General features: G+C 39.4%; 1 protein-coding gene across 1 annotated transcript in view; it reads right to left on the bottom strand.

Moving 5' to 3' along the window:
• PTPRT (protein tyrosine phosphatase receptor type T) overlaps positions 1 to 17,444 on the bottom strand; it is a 532,802-nt gene that overhangs the window by 263,289 nt on the left and 252,069 nt on the right. The window contains exons 4-7 of the mRNA XM_050713944.1: positions 14,258 to 14,529; positions 8,592 to 8,673; positions 5,050 to 5,165; positions 2,518 to 2,692 (exon numbers count right to left, since the gene is read on the bottom strand). Of these exons, the coding sequence (XP_050569901.1) occupies positions 2,518 to 2,692; positions 5,050 to 5,165; positions 8,592 to 8,673; positions 14,258 to 14,529 (645 nt within the window). The remainder of the gene's footprint in view (positions 1 to 2,517; positions 2,693 to 5,049; positions 5,166 to 8,591; positions 8,674 to 14,257; positions 14,530 to 17,444) is intronic.

Below are 17,444 nucleotides of genomic sequence, written 5' to 3'. Positions count from 1 at the left end.
CTGGTGTTTAATAAGTAACTGAAGCTATTCCAGATACAACAATACCGAGACAGGTCAAAATACCTGTAGAGGTCAAGTCTGCCTTACGATTGCTAACCAGGAGTTTGTGTGGTGCATTGCGTTCTGGAGCAGCCTAACCATACAGATTTTTTATTTTTTTTAATGTGTAATTATTTAGCATGCTTTTCACACTTGAATATTTCAGCTCTGATATCTGATAGCTTGACAGCTTTTTTCTCTTTTTTTTTTTTTTTTTTTTTTTTAATTCCAGGGTGTACTATGAGCACTAGAGCAGTTTTCACGGTGTACCCAGTGAGTTAATAAATAGATGGTGCAATTACAGTGACAAGCATCACACCAGAAAAGAACTAGAGAAAAAATAGTAAGCAACTCTGGAAAATGAAACCACCTCTCCCTCTGGTGTCACTGAAGGTATCAGCTTCACATCTAAAAACCTCAAGAAAAAAGCAACTGATGAAAGACAAGCTGTCCCAAATACCACAAGGATTACAGAAAGCCCCTCAGTTAAGAGGCAGACTGCTTTTCGTCTGTGTTAACTAACCAAACACTTTGAAAAGCAGCTAAGACGAAACTGAAGAGTACTAGAACATATCCTAGGAGGTCTGAAAGAGGTACCTACTGTTCCAATTTAAGGTGCCGAGTAGAAGTAGAACATGATGTATTCCAAAGCAAAATTTCTCTTCCTGTATCCACCAAATATTAATCATGCAATATTGAGAAATGTAAATCACTTTCTCATTTCTATAATAAAATATCTTATGCCTAGAGAAGCAAACAGATCTTTACATGAAAAAGATATGCTGATCCTTTTTTAAACCTTAACCTTTGTTGAAGAAATCCCATATGATTTTATGTTCAACTGACTAAGCAAAAGCATGCAAGGCAGAGTATTAGCTTGGATTTAGTAGGTTTAGGGACAGGACTATCAATTGAGCAAAACTTCAATTACAGACTAATTTGATGTATACACAAGTACATTACTGCAATTCAATAAACATCTCTTCAGAAGTAGACAATTCCAATTTGCTCTCATTTCAGCCTGTGTGCATGCATTACAGATTTGCTATTATCCACACTAAAATTAGTCAGACTAGAAGCATTCACCCGTGCAATCCCAGTGTTTCACAGTGCTGCATCAAGCTAACCTCAAATGAACCACTTAACTTTGCCTGCTTACTACCCAGGAGCAGAGGAGTGTACCTTCCCAGAACAACACTACTCTCCTGAAGTTTCTTCTGGCTAGGTGTCTGCCTGGGTACTTCAGCAACAAATCTATCGATGTCTCGTGTTGCTTGTCCAACCATTCACTTTTTATAACTCATTCTTCCATTTTTTCTCCTTCTCATACTGTTAAACATGGAAGTGTCAGGCACGTGCCCAACTCTGCATATTCTGATATTTGGTTGCTCTGGAAGATTGCCTCTACTTAGCAATGATACAACACTAGATACGCCACTCTTGGCAACTCAATTCCATTTCAATTGTGAATTAACTTCTCCAGATTTGAACAAATACAATGCAAGATCATCCAGTGGGAATTAAAAGCACTTGGCATCTAGTGTGAACATTCTCTTCATGATCTGTGTAGTCTGAATATCTACAACACTCAACACTTGATATTTAAGGCACTGTGAAAGCATTAGCATATCGATCACCAGGTGCCAGAGTAAGTTGGCAGAAAGTGATTAGTGGATGAAAGTGATCTTGTTTCTGCAACAGTCCTCCATTTTCATAGAAAATTAAAACATTTGGATCAGTACAATTATACTCTGTGAGCAGACCCGTACTTCAACTTCCTTCCACCCCACATCACCCCCACCCCAAATACAGAATGAAGCACTCTTGGGGTGACTTTGCCACCTTCTGCTCTCTTCTCCTAAGAGGCAGAGAACGTCCCTGTGGTGAAGGCTCAAAGTAAGATTAAAAAAGTAGCACAGTAAATAACACCTCACTAGATGCCTTGTGGAAGCTCTTAAGCAAGTACCACCTTGCAAATGTAGGCACAGTATCACCTCTTGAATCACAGTAAATAACAGGGCTAAAAACTCTACGCTTCCTTAAAGAACTACTGATGTCTCTACTGTGTGTTTTAGGACATGAGCAGAATCATCCCCCACCATTTACTCCCAGCAGCCCTGAGCAGACTCATTTGACATGCAATGCTCCATCATAGGATTATTTATGCCTGATAAACTGTAAAGGAAGGCAGATGAAGCTGACGGACAGTTAAACTGTTCAGCTGACTGCATTAAAAGTATCCATTGCTACCATGTGTTACTACTATAGCTTACAAAGAGGGATATATCGCTGAAGTTTTGATTCAAATACTTGTTTTAAGAAAATGATTGAAATTCTTGTCTCTTTTACCCTTTTCTCCTACTTGAATTTAATATGAATGAAAGAGGAAGGCCCAATAGGATGTCAAATCTTATATTCAGTTGCCATGTGGGAGGAAATACTCATCTTACATAAACTTGCTGTTTCAATGCAACCTACCTTTCACTATTAATTCTGCATAATTGGAAACTCCAGATCCACCATCTGAACGAATGACACATCGGTACTTGCTGATACTGCGTTGAGAGGTGTCAGCAACACTGACAGTAGCAGAAAAACGTCTATGGTTGACGACTCGAGTGACCATTAACGCTGTGTCCCGTCCATTCCACTGCTGTGAAGGCAGACAAAAATAACATATGTCAAAAGGCACACAGATGATTCATTCTTTGTTACTACTAAAATTGTTCAAACCTCCATGTTCACATTACTCTAGGTTAGGTTTTATATAAGCACAATTTTTCAGGGCAACACTGCTAGTCATGCCCCTGCAAAATGTACAGGGCTTTGGATTTCGTGAACTAATGGGCTAAAATATTCTTACAGGTATATTTGTTTAAGTTTTCATGTCTACTTAAATTTTGACATGTTTTTGTGCATTTGATGTGTTATATATATACTGAAAAGTCTGGAGAGTGACAGTTCAGACTGCATTTGTACAGAGTATATCCAAAGACTTAGCTAGGACATGAAAATACTACAAATGAACAGGTTTTGTACACCTACAAAAATGCTACAAAATCAACAGATTTTATAAACCTGGCATTTTCAGGTGTAAAACTTTGTTTCCAAAGCAATTTAAATAAATGAATTGGATGAGCAGAAATCCTTGTACACGCAACACTCCTCAAAAAACCTCTCTCCACCAATGCCAGACTACATTTTCCCAACTGGAAGAGTGACAGATGATGAATTAACTAGAAATCAGCATAAACACCTGAACTCGTTCAGTTGGCCTAGTTTATTAGGAGGCTCAAAGGAAAATACACTGCCATTTTGCCAATTTCCAGTAATCAATTTTGGGAGGTATTTCCAAGGCTATTTTCATTAAACACTTCAATTTTAAAGAATGGAAAACAAGTCCCCAGTAGCAACAATGGTTTCCTCCCAAACCCCTGCTTCTCTCAGGAAAAGGTTCATACTGCTTCAGATCAGAAGTGTTTTTACACACATCTAATCATAACTGAGGAAACATTTCACAGAAAGAACTCAAGAGATATAAAATAAGCCAAAATATATCTCAGTGGACATACCTCAGTGGATGCTAGAAGTACAACACAGGTTAATAAATTTCAGATTAAAAGATAATTTTTAGGATAATGGCTGTGATAAGAGTACAGTTAAAATGACTGTCAAGTTATTTTTAGATAATGCCAACCGCATTTCTCACCAACACAATCCTTCCCAGCATTAATTTTAATTCTTAGTATTCGGCAAACTGCTTCCTCTCCTAGTATTTGGACTAGAATTTAAATTATTATTTTTAAAAAAAGTTATTAAAATTTCTCAAATCAATAAAAGAATTTGAGAAAATCTGTAACTTATATCACCACAAATACCATAGAAACTATGACAAGGGTCTGTCACTGATGATGTTGCAGTTGTGGTTTTTCTTGTTTGATCTGGGGGCTTTTTCTTTGTTTTACTAGGCACCAAAAAAAAAAGAGCACCTGAATTTTGCCGTCAGAACAGTAATTTAAGAAAAGATGTGTTTAAATTCTACTGTATGCAGAAAGTCCTTAAAGCATGCTCTTGCTAAATCTGGTCCTCCATCACATCATTCTGAGCTGTGAATAAAAACTGTTGACTGGCTTTAGCATTTTGAAAGTATGTGTCAGCCCTATGCACATGCACAGTGCGTGCAGTAACAGAATCCTTGTTTGGGACATTAGGTGTTTCATGGTGCAGAAGTTTAGACAAATATGAGAGCTCCCTTATTTTTAAAGTTTCTGGAAGAACTCTGTGTATAGAACATGTTAGTTCTGGGACTCTCCACAGCCAAGCACTTGAATGGGCAGAAGAAATAACTTTGTTCTTCACTGGCAAACAGTACTCCACCCTTCTGGTTTGCTAAATGTTCCGTTTCTAACTCTAGAACTGAAAAACAGTTCTTACAGTTACTATACCTACATGAATAGTACTACACAGTCTTGCAAGTCCAGCCAGCAAGATGAAAATATAGGTATTAAGAGAGGGAATGCTTTAGTCTTTTATTGAGCAACTAGAAGAAACAATCTGCTATCAACACAGCTAAGGGAAACTGAGAGGAAGAAACAAAGGGGGCACAAAATGATTTTTGCCTATTTTTATCAACCAGATAGCAATCTCAGACCTTATGGTAGGTTTCCATCTTAACTTATTGTCCTCAGCCCTTGTCAATGACACTTTTGGAGGGCAAGGGGGAAGAAGACTGCAAATTAAGCATGAGGGAGGAACTTCTCCACTTGCTCTGTCTTTTCTGTTTTATGCCTGAGTGCTTACAGGTGTGCACACATTTGTTTGAAACTAAAATTTTGCAGTAACTGGCCACCTTTTCATCTTCTGTAGCATGATTCTGTATTTTGTCACCCTAAACTCCCATCTGGAAATACTTTAAGGCAGATCTCAAAAGATCTCAGTGATAACATTTTGCCTCACTACCTAGTTGTCCTCCGTCTACTTATTTTACTTGAAAACACTGCATCACCTTACCTGGAGCCAGAGTTTGTCATGCTGCGACCACTTCCCCCCAGCAATGCACTGGAACGTCGCATTCTGTCCCACATTAACCTCCACGTTCTGAAGCCGTAGGAAATGCGGTGCTTTTCCTAACAAAAGATGCAAAGGATAGGAAGGGTAGAGCAAGGCAGCAACTGATTGTGTTACACCAACACTGACATAAACACCCGGCAAAGCATTAAGGCCTATCCTTGACCAGGCGATTTAGTAAAATGAAGCTGTCCTTCAGTACTTGACTATTCACTGCAGAGCAAGGTGGGTGAGCTTACAGAGAACAGCCCAAGATAACAATACAGAGCTCTGGCACATCTGAAAACATAGACTGTCAGATCACAAGTTCACGGTCATCAAAACAATTTCTTACTCCTTGCTATGAAGAGTAATTGAGCAAATTCGTTAGAAAATTGTGTTTTTATAAAGGTCAAAAAGAAATCAAATATTTGTTTCTGAGGTTGTCAAGCATGACTGACCCAACCCAAATTCTCCTAAGTGCCTTTTTTGCCTTTTCATTTTTTTTGACTGTCAAATTTAATTGTCCTAGAATTTTAGGATAACAAAGTCATTGATACTAAATGAAATATTGGTATTACTGATAGTATTTTATCACCATATTAGTTAAGAACAATGTAATTTTTTTTGCTGACATTAAATTCAGTATTAGTTCAATATTAAACCACTGATACCAAAGTGGCAATATCATCAATATTAAATATACATTTGTTGACAAAGGAAAAAGATCAGAGGATTACCTTTTTGACTAAACACCACTCATCTACTTCTGTAAGAAAACTTACAAGGAAAAAAAACGCAGTGGTGAATCCGACACTTCAAAACGACCTTAGTGCTTGCAGGGCTTCAGAAGAAAGTTTGTGCTCCAATTAAATACTTTTAGTAAGACACACACAGTCTTGTAGGACACTAAAGGTCAATCCTTTTCAACTCATCTTTGCATTTCCTAATACGATTAGCCACCAGAGAGATACAAAATTTCATAACACATACTACCCTATATTCTTCTATTGGAAATAAATAACTTTGAAAGGGCGTGGGCACCTGTGCCCAAGCATATGTATGAGGCTTGGCATACAGGTAGGTGTCCACTACAGGCACGTGAACAGAAAACACTTGCCTGTACACTATGCTGAATGCTTTTATCTAGTTTCCTTATGGTGTTCTCCATGCACTCCGTTTGCTGACAACTCCAGCACACAGGCTGCAGAAACGCAGCGATTCTGTACTGTCGTGCTTTCTGGGGGCCAGAAACATGTCTCAAAGTTCACTGGAAAGCTACCTTTGGGTGACGGACAGGATGTACTGTGTGATATTTGCATGCCAATACGAGTAATTCCCGCCCACAGGCGAAGGTGTGTAGGTACACGCGGGCTCCAAAGTGGGCACCGCGCAGCCTGGGTAAGCACAGCCCCCCCCGACCCCAACCCCCCCCCGCATCCCTCAGGTCTGCCCGCATCCTGGGCACCCGGCCATCCTACCCCTGCCAGTGCTCACACACAGCAAGCCTGTGGATACTCCACTGCTTCCCTTCTCAGGATTTCAAAGTGGCAACACCATCTAGGAATTTTCCTCCATCTCTGTGTTATAAGGCACATTTTCCTGGGTTCTTTTTTTAACTGCTACTGACGTGTGACTACTACACTTATCTATGAAGGTGAAGCAGAAATGAAAAAATAACACCAATGATTTCAAGTCACATCCATGCTCACCAGGAGCTACATGGTTCCTGTGTTTTGAGTTGTAACAATTGTAAAATGAACGCAAGGGGCAACGCCTGTACAAGTGATGGAACACGCTCTGGTGACATTTACCCTGGTGGCTGTCACTGCTGAACAACAAAGGCAACGCTGGCGATCGGACAGGAGAAGCATTTACAAAGACTGCACAGAACTCGCTGCTTATGGGGAGCTCTGTACGCTGCAGGTTGCAAACTGACTCAAAATGCAGTGGTTACAGTTTGAATCACCCCACTTTGGGGTCAACAAGATTGCGCTCAGTTTTCAAGAGGGACCTGCATATACCTGCAGACATTGATTTAAACATCAGTTTAAATACTTCACTAAGCAGGGGTCTTTTTGTTGTTATTTTTTTAATCCCATAACCTTGCCTAGGCTTTGCCACACAGTTGGTTCAATGGCCTCTTTCCCAGTAAAGGGATCAGTCATCACCATGCAGCGGAATACACGCGCATCATTTGGGGGATTTGTTTGGATGCTGCCAGTTATCAGCAACATCTGGTCAACACAGATTGTAAGGATTTCTTAATGAAGTAAATGCACCCAAAGGCCTGAGCAATGAGCACATGGTAAATACAACTATAATTTAGTTAAACAGCAATTAACCATATTGCAGTTATCAGAAATGTCCTGTTAAACTTGAGCAGAGCCATCCATGTCTGTCACACTGAATGGTAGCTATTCTTTGAAATTCTGTACTGCAAGAATAAAAGTCTATTTCACCCCGCTGATACAATCTACGTGATTTTGTTGCGTGCAGCCACTGCTGACTTACTGAAACTACGAGCTAGTGAAAGGGGCTGTAAAGCACTGAAGTGGCAGGGTGGTGGGCTACCTTTCCAGACGACACCAGGCTACCTGGAAATGTTGAATTTGCAGCACCAAAATATAAACAAATGTAAACATAACCTAATAAATCAAAGCATCACCCCAGAAGTGCATTTTAGTATGCTACATAACAGCTAATAATTTGAGCACTAAAAGACACGGGGTAATTACAGATTACTTTTAAGAACATTAACGTTATTTGAAGGAGACGTCTAAACTCATTAAAGAACATGAAAGCTGTTAAAAATCTTTAGAAGGGACTATGTACTACATACACAATATAGACATACAAAAGTCCCCAAGCCTCACTGTGCCCGCACAGAGAAATAAAAGAAGTTCATGCCCAAACGTAGAGGATTAAGGTCTAAGTACGAAAAATGTAAGCTGGACATATGGTAACCACTACAGAAGAAACATAACCCAAATACTTTTGAACAGTGCAATGAACCTGCATTAGTTTTCACTCTTGTGCAAGTCTGAATGAGATTTATTTTTAATATCCTCATGCAGATGCTGAGTGGGTTTAACATTTCTTTTGAGAGATACCTTTGGGATATGACCTTTACTAAGGAAATACTGAACCAATTTGATTTCTTTTTTTTGTTTGTTAAGTCAACCACACAGGGCATTATCCAAAACTTTTTAGATCTTTTTCTACAGCAGTATGATTCAGAAATAACAAAACAATCAAGAGTTTTGTGTTCTTGTGGCAGTATAGGAATAGAAACTTCCAGACATTCAGGTACTAACTACAGACTCAGTTTTGCTTTTTGCACAACTTGGTAAATTAAGTAGTTGTGCAAGGCTGATTGTCATCAGGTGTCTCAGGGGACATAAAAAGAAATTTTAGAGCTCACTGAATCGGGTGTATCACTACTTTAGACCACAAAGCCTGGTATATAACACACTGATAAAGTTAGAAAAACAAAGAATGCTCACTGCATGGATGGGCAAGAACTCTGACTTCATCCACAGCTATGTACCCTGGATGTCCTTTCAAAGAGACAGATTCAAATATCACCTGAAATACAAAATAAGAAAAGGTTTTCTGAAAAGAGAAACAGCAGTAGGCATTTGGCCAGTCACAACATTCTGCTCGTATTCCGATGTCTGATACATTCAAGGCATTTTATCACTAATAGTGGAGGGGTGCCTATGCAACTCACTATGCAGATGTATATCAAAGACTGAAAATCTGTTTGATATGGAAAACAAAAAGTTAGAGCAACATTAATTAGGATTAGCAAGAACTATTTCCACTTGGAAAAGCAAAAAATACCCTCTTTATATACACATACTCCTGTATTCACTATAAGCGCCAGTCCAAGAACATTACGTGTGTAATCATTTGACATCTTTTTCTAATTAGTGTGCCTCAAAGTTGGAGAATGTCATTCACAAGATAATGTTCTCATTGAATCAATAACTCTGCATGGATTCTTTTGGAGAAAACCTTGATTTGGCATGCATGCTCTTGCAGTATCAGAAAGCAGTAAGTGAGCAACAGATGACCCTGGATTCTAATTACTGGACTGAAATAAGATTCTCCCAGAAATAATAAAGTTGTTTTCTTCCGCCTTTCCCTGGATTGAACTAGCAGACTCCGAGTACTCTTTGACAACATACGTAATGCTTCTCTATATTAACAGTACACTACTTAACACTATTTTCTGTATGTATCTGGACAATGAAAGTGTTCTCTCAGCCTTTCTTCACAGGAGAGGTGCTCCAGCCCTCTGGGCATCTTCGTGGCTTCCTCTGGACCCGCTCCAACAGCCCCACAACCTCCTGGTGCTGGGGGCCCAGAGCTGGACGCAGGGCTCCAGGTGGGGCCTCAGAAGGGCAGAGCAGAGGGGCACAATCCCCTCCCTCCCCTGCTGCCCACCCCTCTGCTGATGCAGCCCAGGACGCAGTTGCCCTTCTGGGCTGCAGGTGCACACTGCTGGCTCATGTTGAGCTTTTCGTCCACCAGAAACTCCTGAGTTAGTGATTCCCTTCTCAAAGGAAAGGGATGAAGTGCTATCCTTAACTATTTTAAAAAAGTCATGCATATGTAGAGATTAAATGGCTGCTGTCCTTGGCATTTCAAAGGGATGTTCCCCAGTTTTGTTTCCTCTTACTAAGGCAATGTTCACACTCTACTAACTTGCTCATTTTTGCATGAGCATACAGTAATGTTTTCAAGGACAGAGTTAATTAATGTGCTCAGCTGGCACAGTTACTACTGTTGCAGCAGCACTCTAGTGCAGCTACTTGTTTTGCAGGATAAATTATTTCAGTAATTCATGACTACTTAAATCATCACTAGAAAACCACAAAGTTTGTTAGCTACTTAAAGCCAGTTTTCAACACTTTTTTCCACTTTAAATAAAAGCTGGCATTCCCAGACTGCTACTGTTTAGCTTTTTCTTCATCTTCTCCATCAGAAGATTTAATACACTAAAAATTCAGCTGCCTGAATGCTGATCACCACACACTCATGCTACAGAAGTGGAGCACTGTGGACTTCATAAGCACCAAGTTGCTGTTAATTATTGTGCATTTGGGCTTCTGGAACTTAGTTTCTGCTCATGTTGCCATGACTTCGTAAGATCTGCTCCCCCACTTCACAGCACATCCAAATTGGAGATCTCCTGAAATATGTCCATTAGGAAAAAGCCATGATAAAAACAGGTAGAATACAAAAATAAACAGGAAAAAAATGAACTAAGAAAAGTTCACGAGTTAACAATGTTTAGAAATAGAGTTCTACACCACTGGAAGGTGGACAAAAAATAGGCTGTCCAAGGGACAAGAAGCAGCACCAAATCTCTGGAAGATGATATAATGATCCCAAAACCATCTACGAGTGTTTCATGTGATCAAGAGTCTCAATAGACCTCAACAGACTGTATAAACCAAGAGTGTAATGCATGTCCTTAGCGTGGAAAGGATAATTTACTTTATAAATGAAAAAAATCTTCATGATAAAAATGGCACTTACTGGTAGCGTCACATAAAGCAACAACCGTGACTCCCTTCCGACTCAGATTGAACTGCAACTTACTAGCTATTAAAAACCTTATTTCTGTTTTGCATTTATAAGAAACTATAAGCCATGCTAAGCTACAACATAATTTCCTGAAAGCCAAGGACCTGGAAAGAAAAATTCTCCAACTCATTGGCTACTTGTACATGGCAAAAGTAAGTACCAATACACGGAGAACAGTCTTCTGTTAATTAGTGACATGTTCGGTGGTCTTAATACAGCACAATATAACCTAAACCTGAAATCAGTAACAACTGAGTCAGCTCCTAAAAAGACCATGGATTTAATCTTCACATTGGTGAAGAAACCACTGAGGAGCGAAGGGTTCCTTGCAATTCACACAATAAAATACTCTGTCAAAACAACATTGTCTGGCTCACTCTGCGCTCAGATCTCCTTATTTCCCAATTCAAAATTCCACATGGTCGTCCCTCTATGTCTTTTTGCTGCATCTCAGCCCTGTTAAAGCAAGAAGCACAGAAGCACACAGGTTTTCCTGGAAACTGGGAATTGAGACTCAACAATGAGAAACAGGCAGAAATCCACGCTTGCAGGAGGCCCAGCTCTGCGCATTTCAGACCAAGTCTCTCTCATGTCCTTTTAGCTTCAGTTGAGATGTATTATAATGGTTGAGGAAGGGGCATTTAATACTCCTTCATATTTAAGGAAGCTCTCAGAACCTAATGTAGCTGGCAAAATGCAAAGCTTTACTCTTACACGTTTCTTAAACGCTCCTGAGAACTGCAAATACCAAGTCATTTCATGTTTCCTTCCCCATAAACAATCCTACATTTCACTGCTGCTATATACCAACAATGTCTGTGTTAGCAATGTAGCCTGGCTCATCTGTTGTGGTACAACAGTTTTCTTCAGGCGTGGATCAATAACGTTCCTTGCTATACATCAAAAAAAACTCTTCCTGGCAGACTGTAGCACGGCACTTGGCGCATTCTGGGACTAAGTTCATCCTTATGGCAAGCAGTAACTCAAGATTACACGTATTACCTTTCTCCAAGTACTATTACAGCTTTTTCTCGCTATACTAAAAATGTATGCAGACTGGGAATCCAAGTGCGACTAACTCTTGGGTAGAATTTATAAATCTCCACCATCCCCATGTTTATACCTCAGCAGAGTGCTTCTGGAGCTGGATGACTCACACGACCCTTGAGCATAGCTGCCAGACCTAAAACATGACCCTCTGGCAAGTGGCTCGGTTACTTGTTTTCCACTGGCCACGTCTCCAAATCTCCAGGTACCTGTCAAAGCCTCAGACCCAGGGCAGATGGTTTCAGATTTTTTTGCCTAACAGAATTTTCAACGCACACTGCAATTCATGATAGTTGATCGTCATGTATAAAGAGAACAATCCGCATTTTGCCTGACACAGATTTCATAATTTTGGATAAATTCTATTTTTTTTCCCCTCATGTTACCTGGTGCTTTTGAAATATTCAGGCCTCTTGTGAACAAATTGTTCTCCAGGCACGCAGTTTTGATTTAAAGCTGACAAATAATGCTCCTATGGCATATCCTAGATGTGAGTATAAAATGAGACACTCCCTAAGCATCAGTACACCCAAGCTTTGTCATCCTGCCACCTCTGGACTCCTTTAGCCAGACGCGTTACATTACATCAGGCTGTCAAAGAACAATCATTTTAACAGAAGTCCTTGACTGAGCTTTTCCCTTCGCATTTAAGAGCTTAGAGTCTTGGTTGTTGTTTTTTTGTTTGTTTGTTTTAAAACTTATATGTAAAGAGTCACTAGACTGCAGATCACCAACAGAAAAGTGGTTTATAAAATCAGGGACTGGTGATAAATCAGTCTATCAGATCCCCCATGATCTGTGGGACAGATCTCACTTTTTAAAGGTCACACTTAAGAAATAAAAATACAAGGAGAAGTAGAAGGAAACAACCACCCCATCCATCAAAAACTGAGGCTGGGGAAAAGAAAGAGAAGGAGAGAATCCTTGCATTTTGTGCAAAGGAACTACTCCCAGCCAGTCACTGCTGGCTTCCAGGCTCTTCATTTTTGCGCAGCATGCATTACAAAATTCTTGTTTGAATTAAAGGATTTTTTGGCTCAGGAAAAGCAAACTTGACCTCTAAAAAGACTTGCAAAAGATGTAACTAAGGCTCAGGAAGTCTAGTATTGGTGTATCTAAAAGAAGGATCTCTTGGTTTGAGATCAGACTCTTTTCCAGGTTTTTCAAGCACTGACTATCTGGGTGAAAGATCATTTCTGTTCTCTCTGTAGAGCACCTACTACGAAGCAAATTCTGGTTCACAACCAGGTTCACGTTAATATGAATATCAAGCACTTTAATGTGATTTCAGAACAAGTTACAAGTTGTGCACAGCCCTTAAAACACCACTTTCAGTGCATTTGCATCTCTTTATCCCTTCCTCTCACCCTGCACAATGTGCTCTATCTATTCTGCTGATATTCCCAACTCTTTTTCGGAGGCAGAACATTAAAGCATTCTACTTCAGCTCAGATTTTATAGACCTCCTACCCAGTTATTAAAAGGAAGAAAAAAAAAAGAAAAAGCTTTTCTACCTGCTGTTTTCTATCCACAGAGTATTCACTGCCTTTTCATAGTTTCTTCTATCATAATTCCTGTCTCACTCATGCTTTTATTAGTATCATACGTATTTCTCCTTTTCCTGCAAGGTGTAGGGTGCAATTACCTCCCAGGCTTTTTTTTTCTTGAATACAAAACAAGAAAAACCTGAAGATAAAAACCTTCAGTGCTCAACAAGAAGCGAATCCACTGTGTGCAACCTTCTCTAATTAAAACTAAAACAGTGACTCCAAAGTTGCTGCATGAAGTTTGAAGTAGCCCCACGAGGTGGTCTACTAACTAGTAGCTGTAAAATTAATATGACCAGAAAATAACTTATGCATTACTTTCTTTGACTTTGTGCTTGTTTAACAAAAATAGAAAATAAATCTCTAGACAGAACAAGTCAAACTACCTTACAGGCACAGTGTTAAAAACAGGAGGGATGGAGAGAGAGAATGGATCTGGTGAAGAGTTTACTTATGCTGATAACATGGTACAAGATTTCACTAGTATGTCATGTACTTACAGCCCTCATATAGGCAGCAATAATCCAGATGCAAGCTGAATGGAGAAATGTTAATCATTCCTTCTTACGGAATCAACCAAAGGCCAAAAGTAGGTCAGACAAGTTTATGCAGAGGCAGTTACACTTCTAGACAGCCTGCTGTATTTACTGTTATCTAGAACCATGGAAAGTGCTAGTACAAGTCTGTTTACATGCATACTTCACAATATACAAGTCGGTCTTAACTTTCCAATAATTTAACTTCAGCGGTCCAACTTTCTCTGTGACCTGACATCTTAAGGGTGAAGAGTGAAGAACTATGTCAAGATGCCTGTATCATCTCTTGCTATAGGAACTGCTATATGTAAACCCATTCTGATGCAAAAGGAGGAGGCAAAAAAAAAATCTGAATTTAATTTTCAGAATACCTATTGCTATTGATAGCTCATACCTAGAGAGATGATCAGAGGAAAAAGAGAGAAAAATATTAGAAACTCATACCTGATAAAAATGTGGCCAGAATGTACTGATGGCAAGTTCTGCCTTCACCCATCCTTCTGTAACAACCCCCGAGACATTCCATATTGGATTGCCCTGTGGTCCTCCATTCACTTTCACGTAGACATTCAGAGAGCCAGGACTCGAACGGTCTCTGCTGGATAAGTAATAGTGGAAGTCGATGCAATGTGTGTCATTTTCCTTTAACGTAGGCAGAAGCAAGTGAGCTTTCTGCCCAGATGCCCGTCCAGAGCTGTTCACCATCATGAAGGAGCCTACAGACAGAAGAAAAGGAAGAAAAATAAAAAGCATTTTCTTTTCAGCTCTTTCAGTAAAGCCAGCTTCCTTAGAAAAGTCAATGATTCCTTTAGATGCCAGGAAACAAAACATTTATCTGAAGAACTCAAACTAGCTATTTTATGCTAGTTGTTAGGTAACAGAAAAGAAAGGATATTAAAATTACAGGGTATAAATACAAATAGATTCAGGGCCAACTATAACCGCCTTAATTAGATAACATAAAACTCAAATTAAAAATACTACTTGGCTTTTATTATTTTATGACCGTGGAATAAAAGAGTCCCTCTAAACAAAATCATATTCGCCACAAGACTCTCCTATCACGTACAGTCCCAAATACCTAGTTTCCCAAAAGCACATTCAATACAAAGGACTTTAACAATGGACCAAATTCTTAGCTGATATTAGTCTCCATGGCCCCTACCCACCTCATGCCAATCTACACCTGTTAACTCTGCATCTTGGTACTGAAATCTTTTGACAGTGGCAATATGCTAAGAAATACACAGTTTTCAGAACCCACATAAATTAGGCTTGTTAGTGTACAGCAACATCAGAGCTAGAAATAATGCAACAAGGACAATTACATTTCTAGGAGGGAAGGACCGGCTGAATTTAAGCAGGAAGATAGATACTAAGGCAATTTATGAGTTTGTTAACCCCGAAGCTTGCATCATATTAACCATGGCACTGGATGTTGAACTCGTGTTTTGATTCATCAGGCAGTTATTTTACAGCACGTTGTGTCTCAACTCATCTCTTCACAGATGCATCAAGGTGACAAATGTTAGCAATAAGGAAAAACATTATGAGAGTTATTTGATTCAATTCTGTTTAAAGGATCTGCTTTATGTGTGTGCAGACACTCGCAGAAAAAGCTGAAGAATATACCAAGATTTGGGGGGGGAAATCTGTGTGTCAGCAGCCAGGCATAATAATTTCTAATCAAATGCAGCCCTCTTGACATTCTGAATTCTGATGCAGCTGCCAAGTCATGCTACAAATGTATTTCTCCACTGGCCTCTTGCAGTTCGCAGAAGATTGAGTCTGAAAAGCTTTGCCTCACTTCTAGCCTATTGACTTTCCCTATTCCATGCCACAGCAGTGTGACAGACACTCAGATGAGCCAGATAAACATTTTGATCAATTCTGTCCACTGAACAGCCATATATTCTAATTTCTTTTTAATCAGCAGATACCAGCAACTTTCTCCCACAAAACTGTTTTTTTTCCTGTTTATGTGGTGTGTGTGTATATATATATATATACACACACACACGCACACATATATATACACACACACGCATTTTGTAAAGTACTGAAAAGCATGGATGGAGAAGAAAGTCAATCTTTCATAAAGAAATCACACACTCTAGAGACCTTGGAAAATTCAAGTACAACGCAAGCACAGCTGGGGAAGAGGCTGTACTAAGAAATAAGAAAAGCTACAGGCAAGATGCTCTCTGGCAACCCTATCTTTCATTTTGATATGCTGAAAATCCCAAAGGTCCCAAATCAAGAAATTCCAGATTCACAGCAAGGACCTTGAAGAAACACATGAGCTGAATCCAAACTTTTTAATTTCTTTCAAATAATTGTAGTCTGCAAGACGAGATTTTGACAAATGTTCAACTGTTGATATGCTTCTGCTCCCAGTCAACCACAAAATCCCCTTCCTCAATTAAACGAGAGATTTCAGTGGGTGCTATATTATTCTTAAAAATACACCCAAATAAACTAAAGTTTTGAGAACCTGAAATTTGGATGCAGTTTGTATGACCTACAATAATTTCTTACCCAAAGTCCAATTACCAATAGGCTTGAGGAGGCAGCGCAGCTGGAAATCTGATGGGCTGGTTTCTAAGACTAATTACAACACTCACCTCCATGACCTCTGACAGTGTGTACAAGCTGCCTCATCTTCCCCTATAAATCAAGTAAGAACAGTAAAAACTGCTGCCGAGAATCTGGGAGAGAAGCCACTGTGTAACTGCTGATTAACAGTAGTGTATCTTTGTTTTCTGTGGAGGAACACAGTGGCTGCTGCAAAATGCACCACTTGCAGCGTTTCAGTGCCATTTTCATAAATAGTACAAAATGAGATGAAGACATGTTGTACGTTGACCAGATCTCACATTTGAGGATGATGGCACAGTTGATTAAAACACTCAGTAAAGCAAAGCAGAGATGCTGGGCATCAACAAGGTTTTGGACTAAGTGTCTGCAAACCCTGGGTAGGAACCCAGGAAAATTCATTTCTGCTCCACCCCCAATGGGATCACAAGGCACGTCGTTTCACCTCTGTTCACCTCCTCAACCTGTCTCTCTGTTGCATTTGGATAATAAATGCATCTCTGCCCTGAAGATCTACTCTGAAGCTGTTCTGTGTGTAACACAGTAGGGCCTTGAACTGTGCTAGGGTAGGCAAGTGTTTCAGTGATAGAGTTAGGGAATATTTCACTTTTACAGATTCATGTATAAAAATGAGCTTTCCTCCAGGAGAAAAACATCAGTTCTTATAAAAAGTTCAAAGCAATAATTACAATTTTATTTTTTTGCCACCCACCAAACAAGTGAATCACATGCTGTTCGCAGAATGACAATGGCCCTTTGTGCAACTGCTGACAATTCAAGAGAGAGCACGGAGCCTGGATGTAGTGACTGACAACAGGAGCAAGTGAAATAGCCATCCATCAAAAAACATCTAACAAAATAATTATAGTCTTAGTTTCTAAAAGAATAGCCTTACAAGTAATTGCCATATGCAAATTATTCGTAGTCTCTTAGTTATAATTTATGGTTGCCTTTTTTTTTTTTTTTAATATTGCATACCTAGAGATAAATGAGAAAATACTATAAAAACTTAGTATCTCTTATTAGGAGTTTACTG

Source organism: Cygnus atratus, chromosome 16 (genome assembly GCF_013377495.2).
Source record: "Cygnus atratus isolate AKBS03 ecotype Queensland, Australia chromosome 16, CAtr_DNAZoo_HiC_assembly, whole genome shotgun sequence".
NCBI classification, from domain to species: Eukaryota; Metazoa; Chordata; class Aves; order Anseriformes; family Anatidae; genus Cygnus; species Cygnus atratus.
The sequence above is the reverse complement of the archived record's forward strand: the minus strand, read 5'-3'. Positions and strand labels throughout refer to the sequence as shown.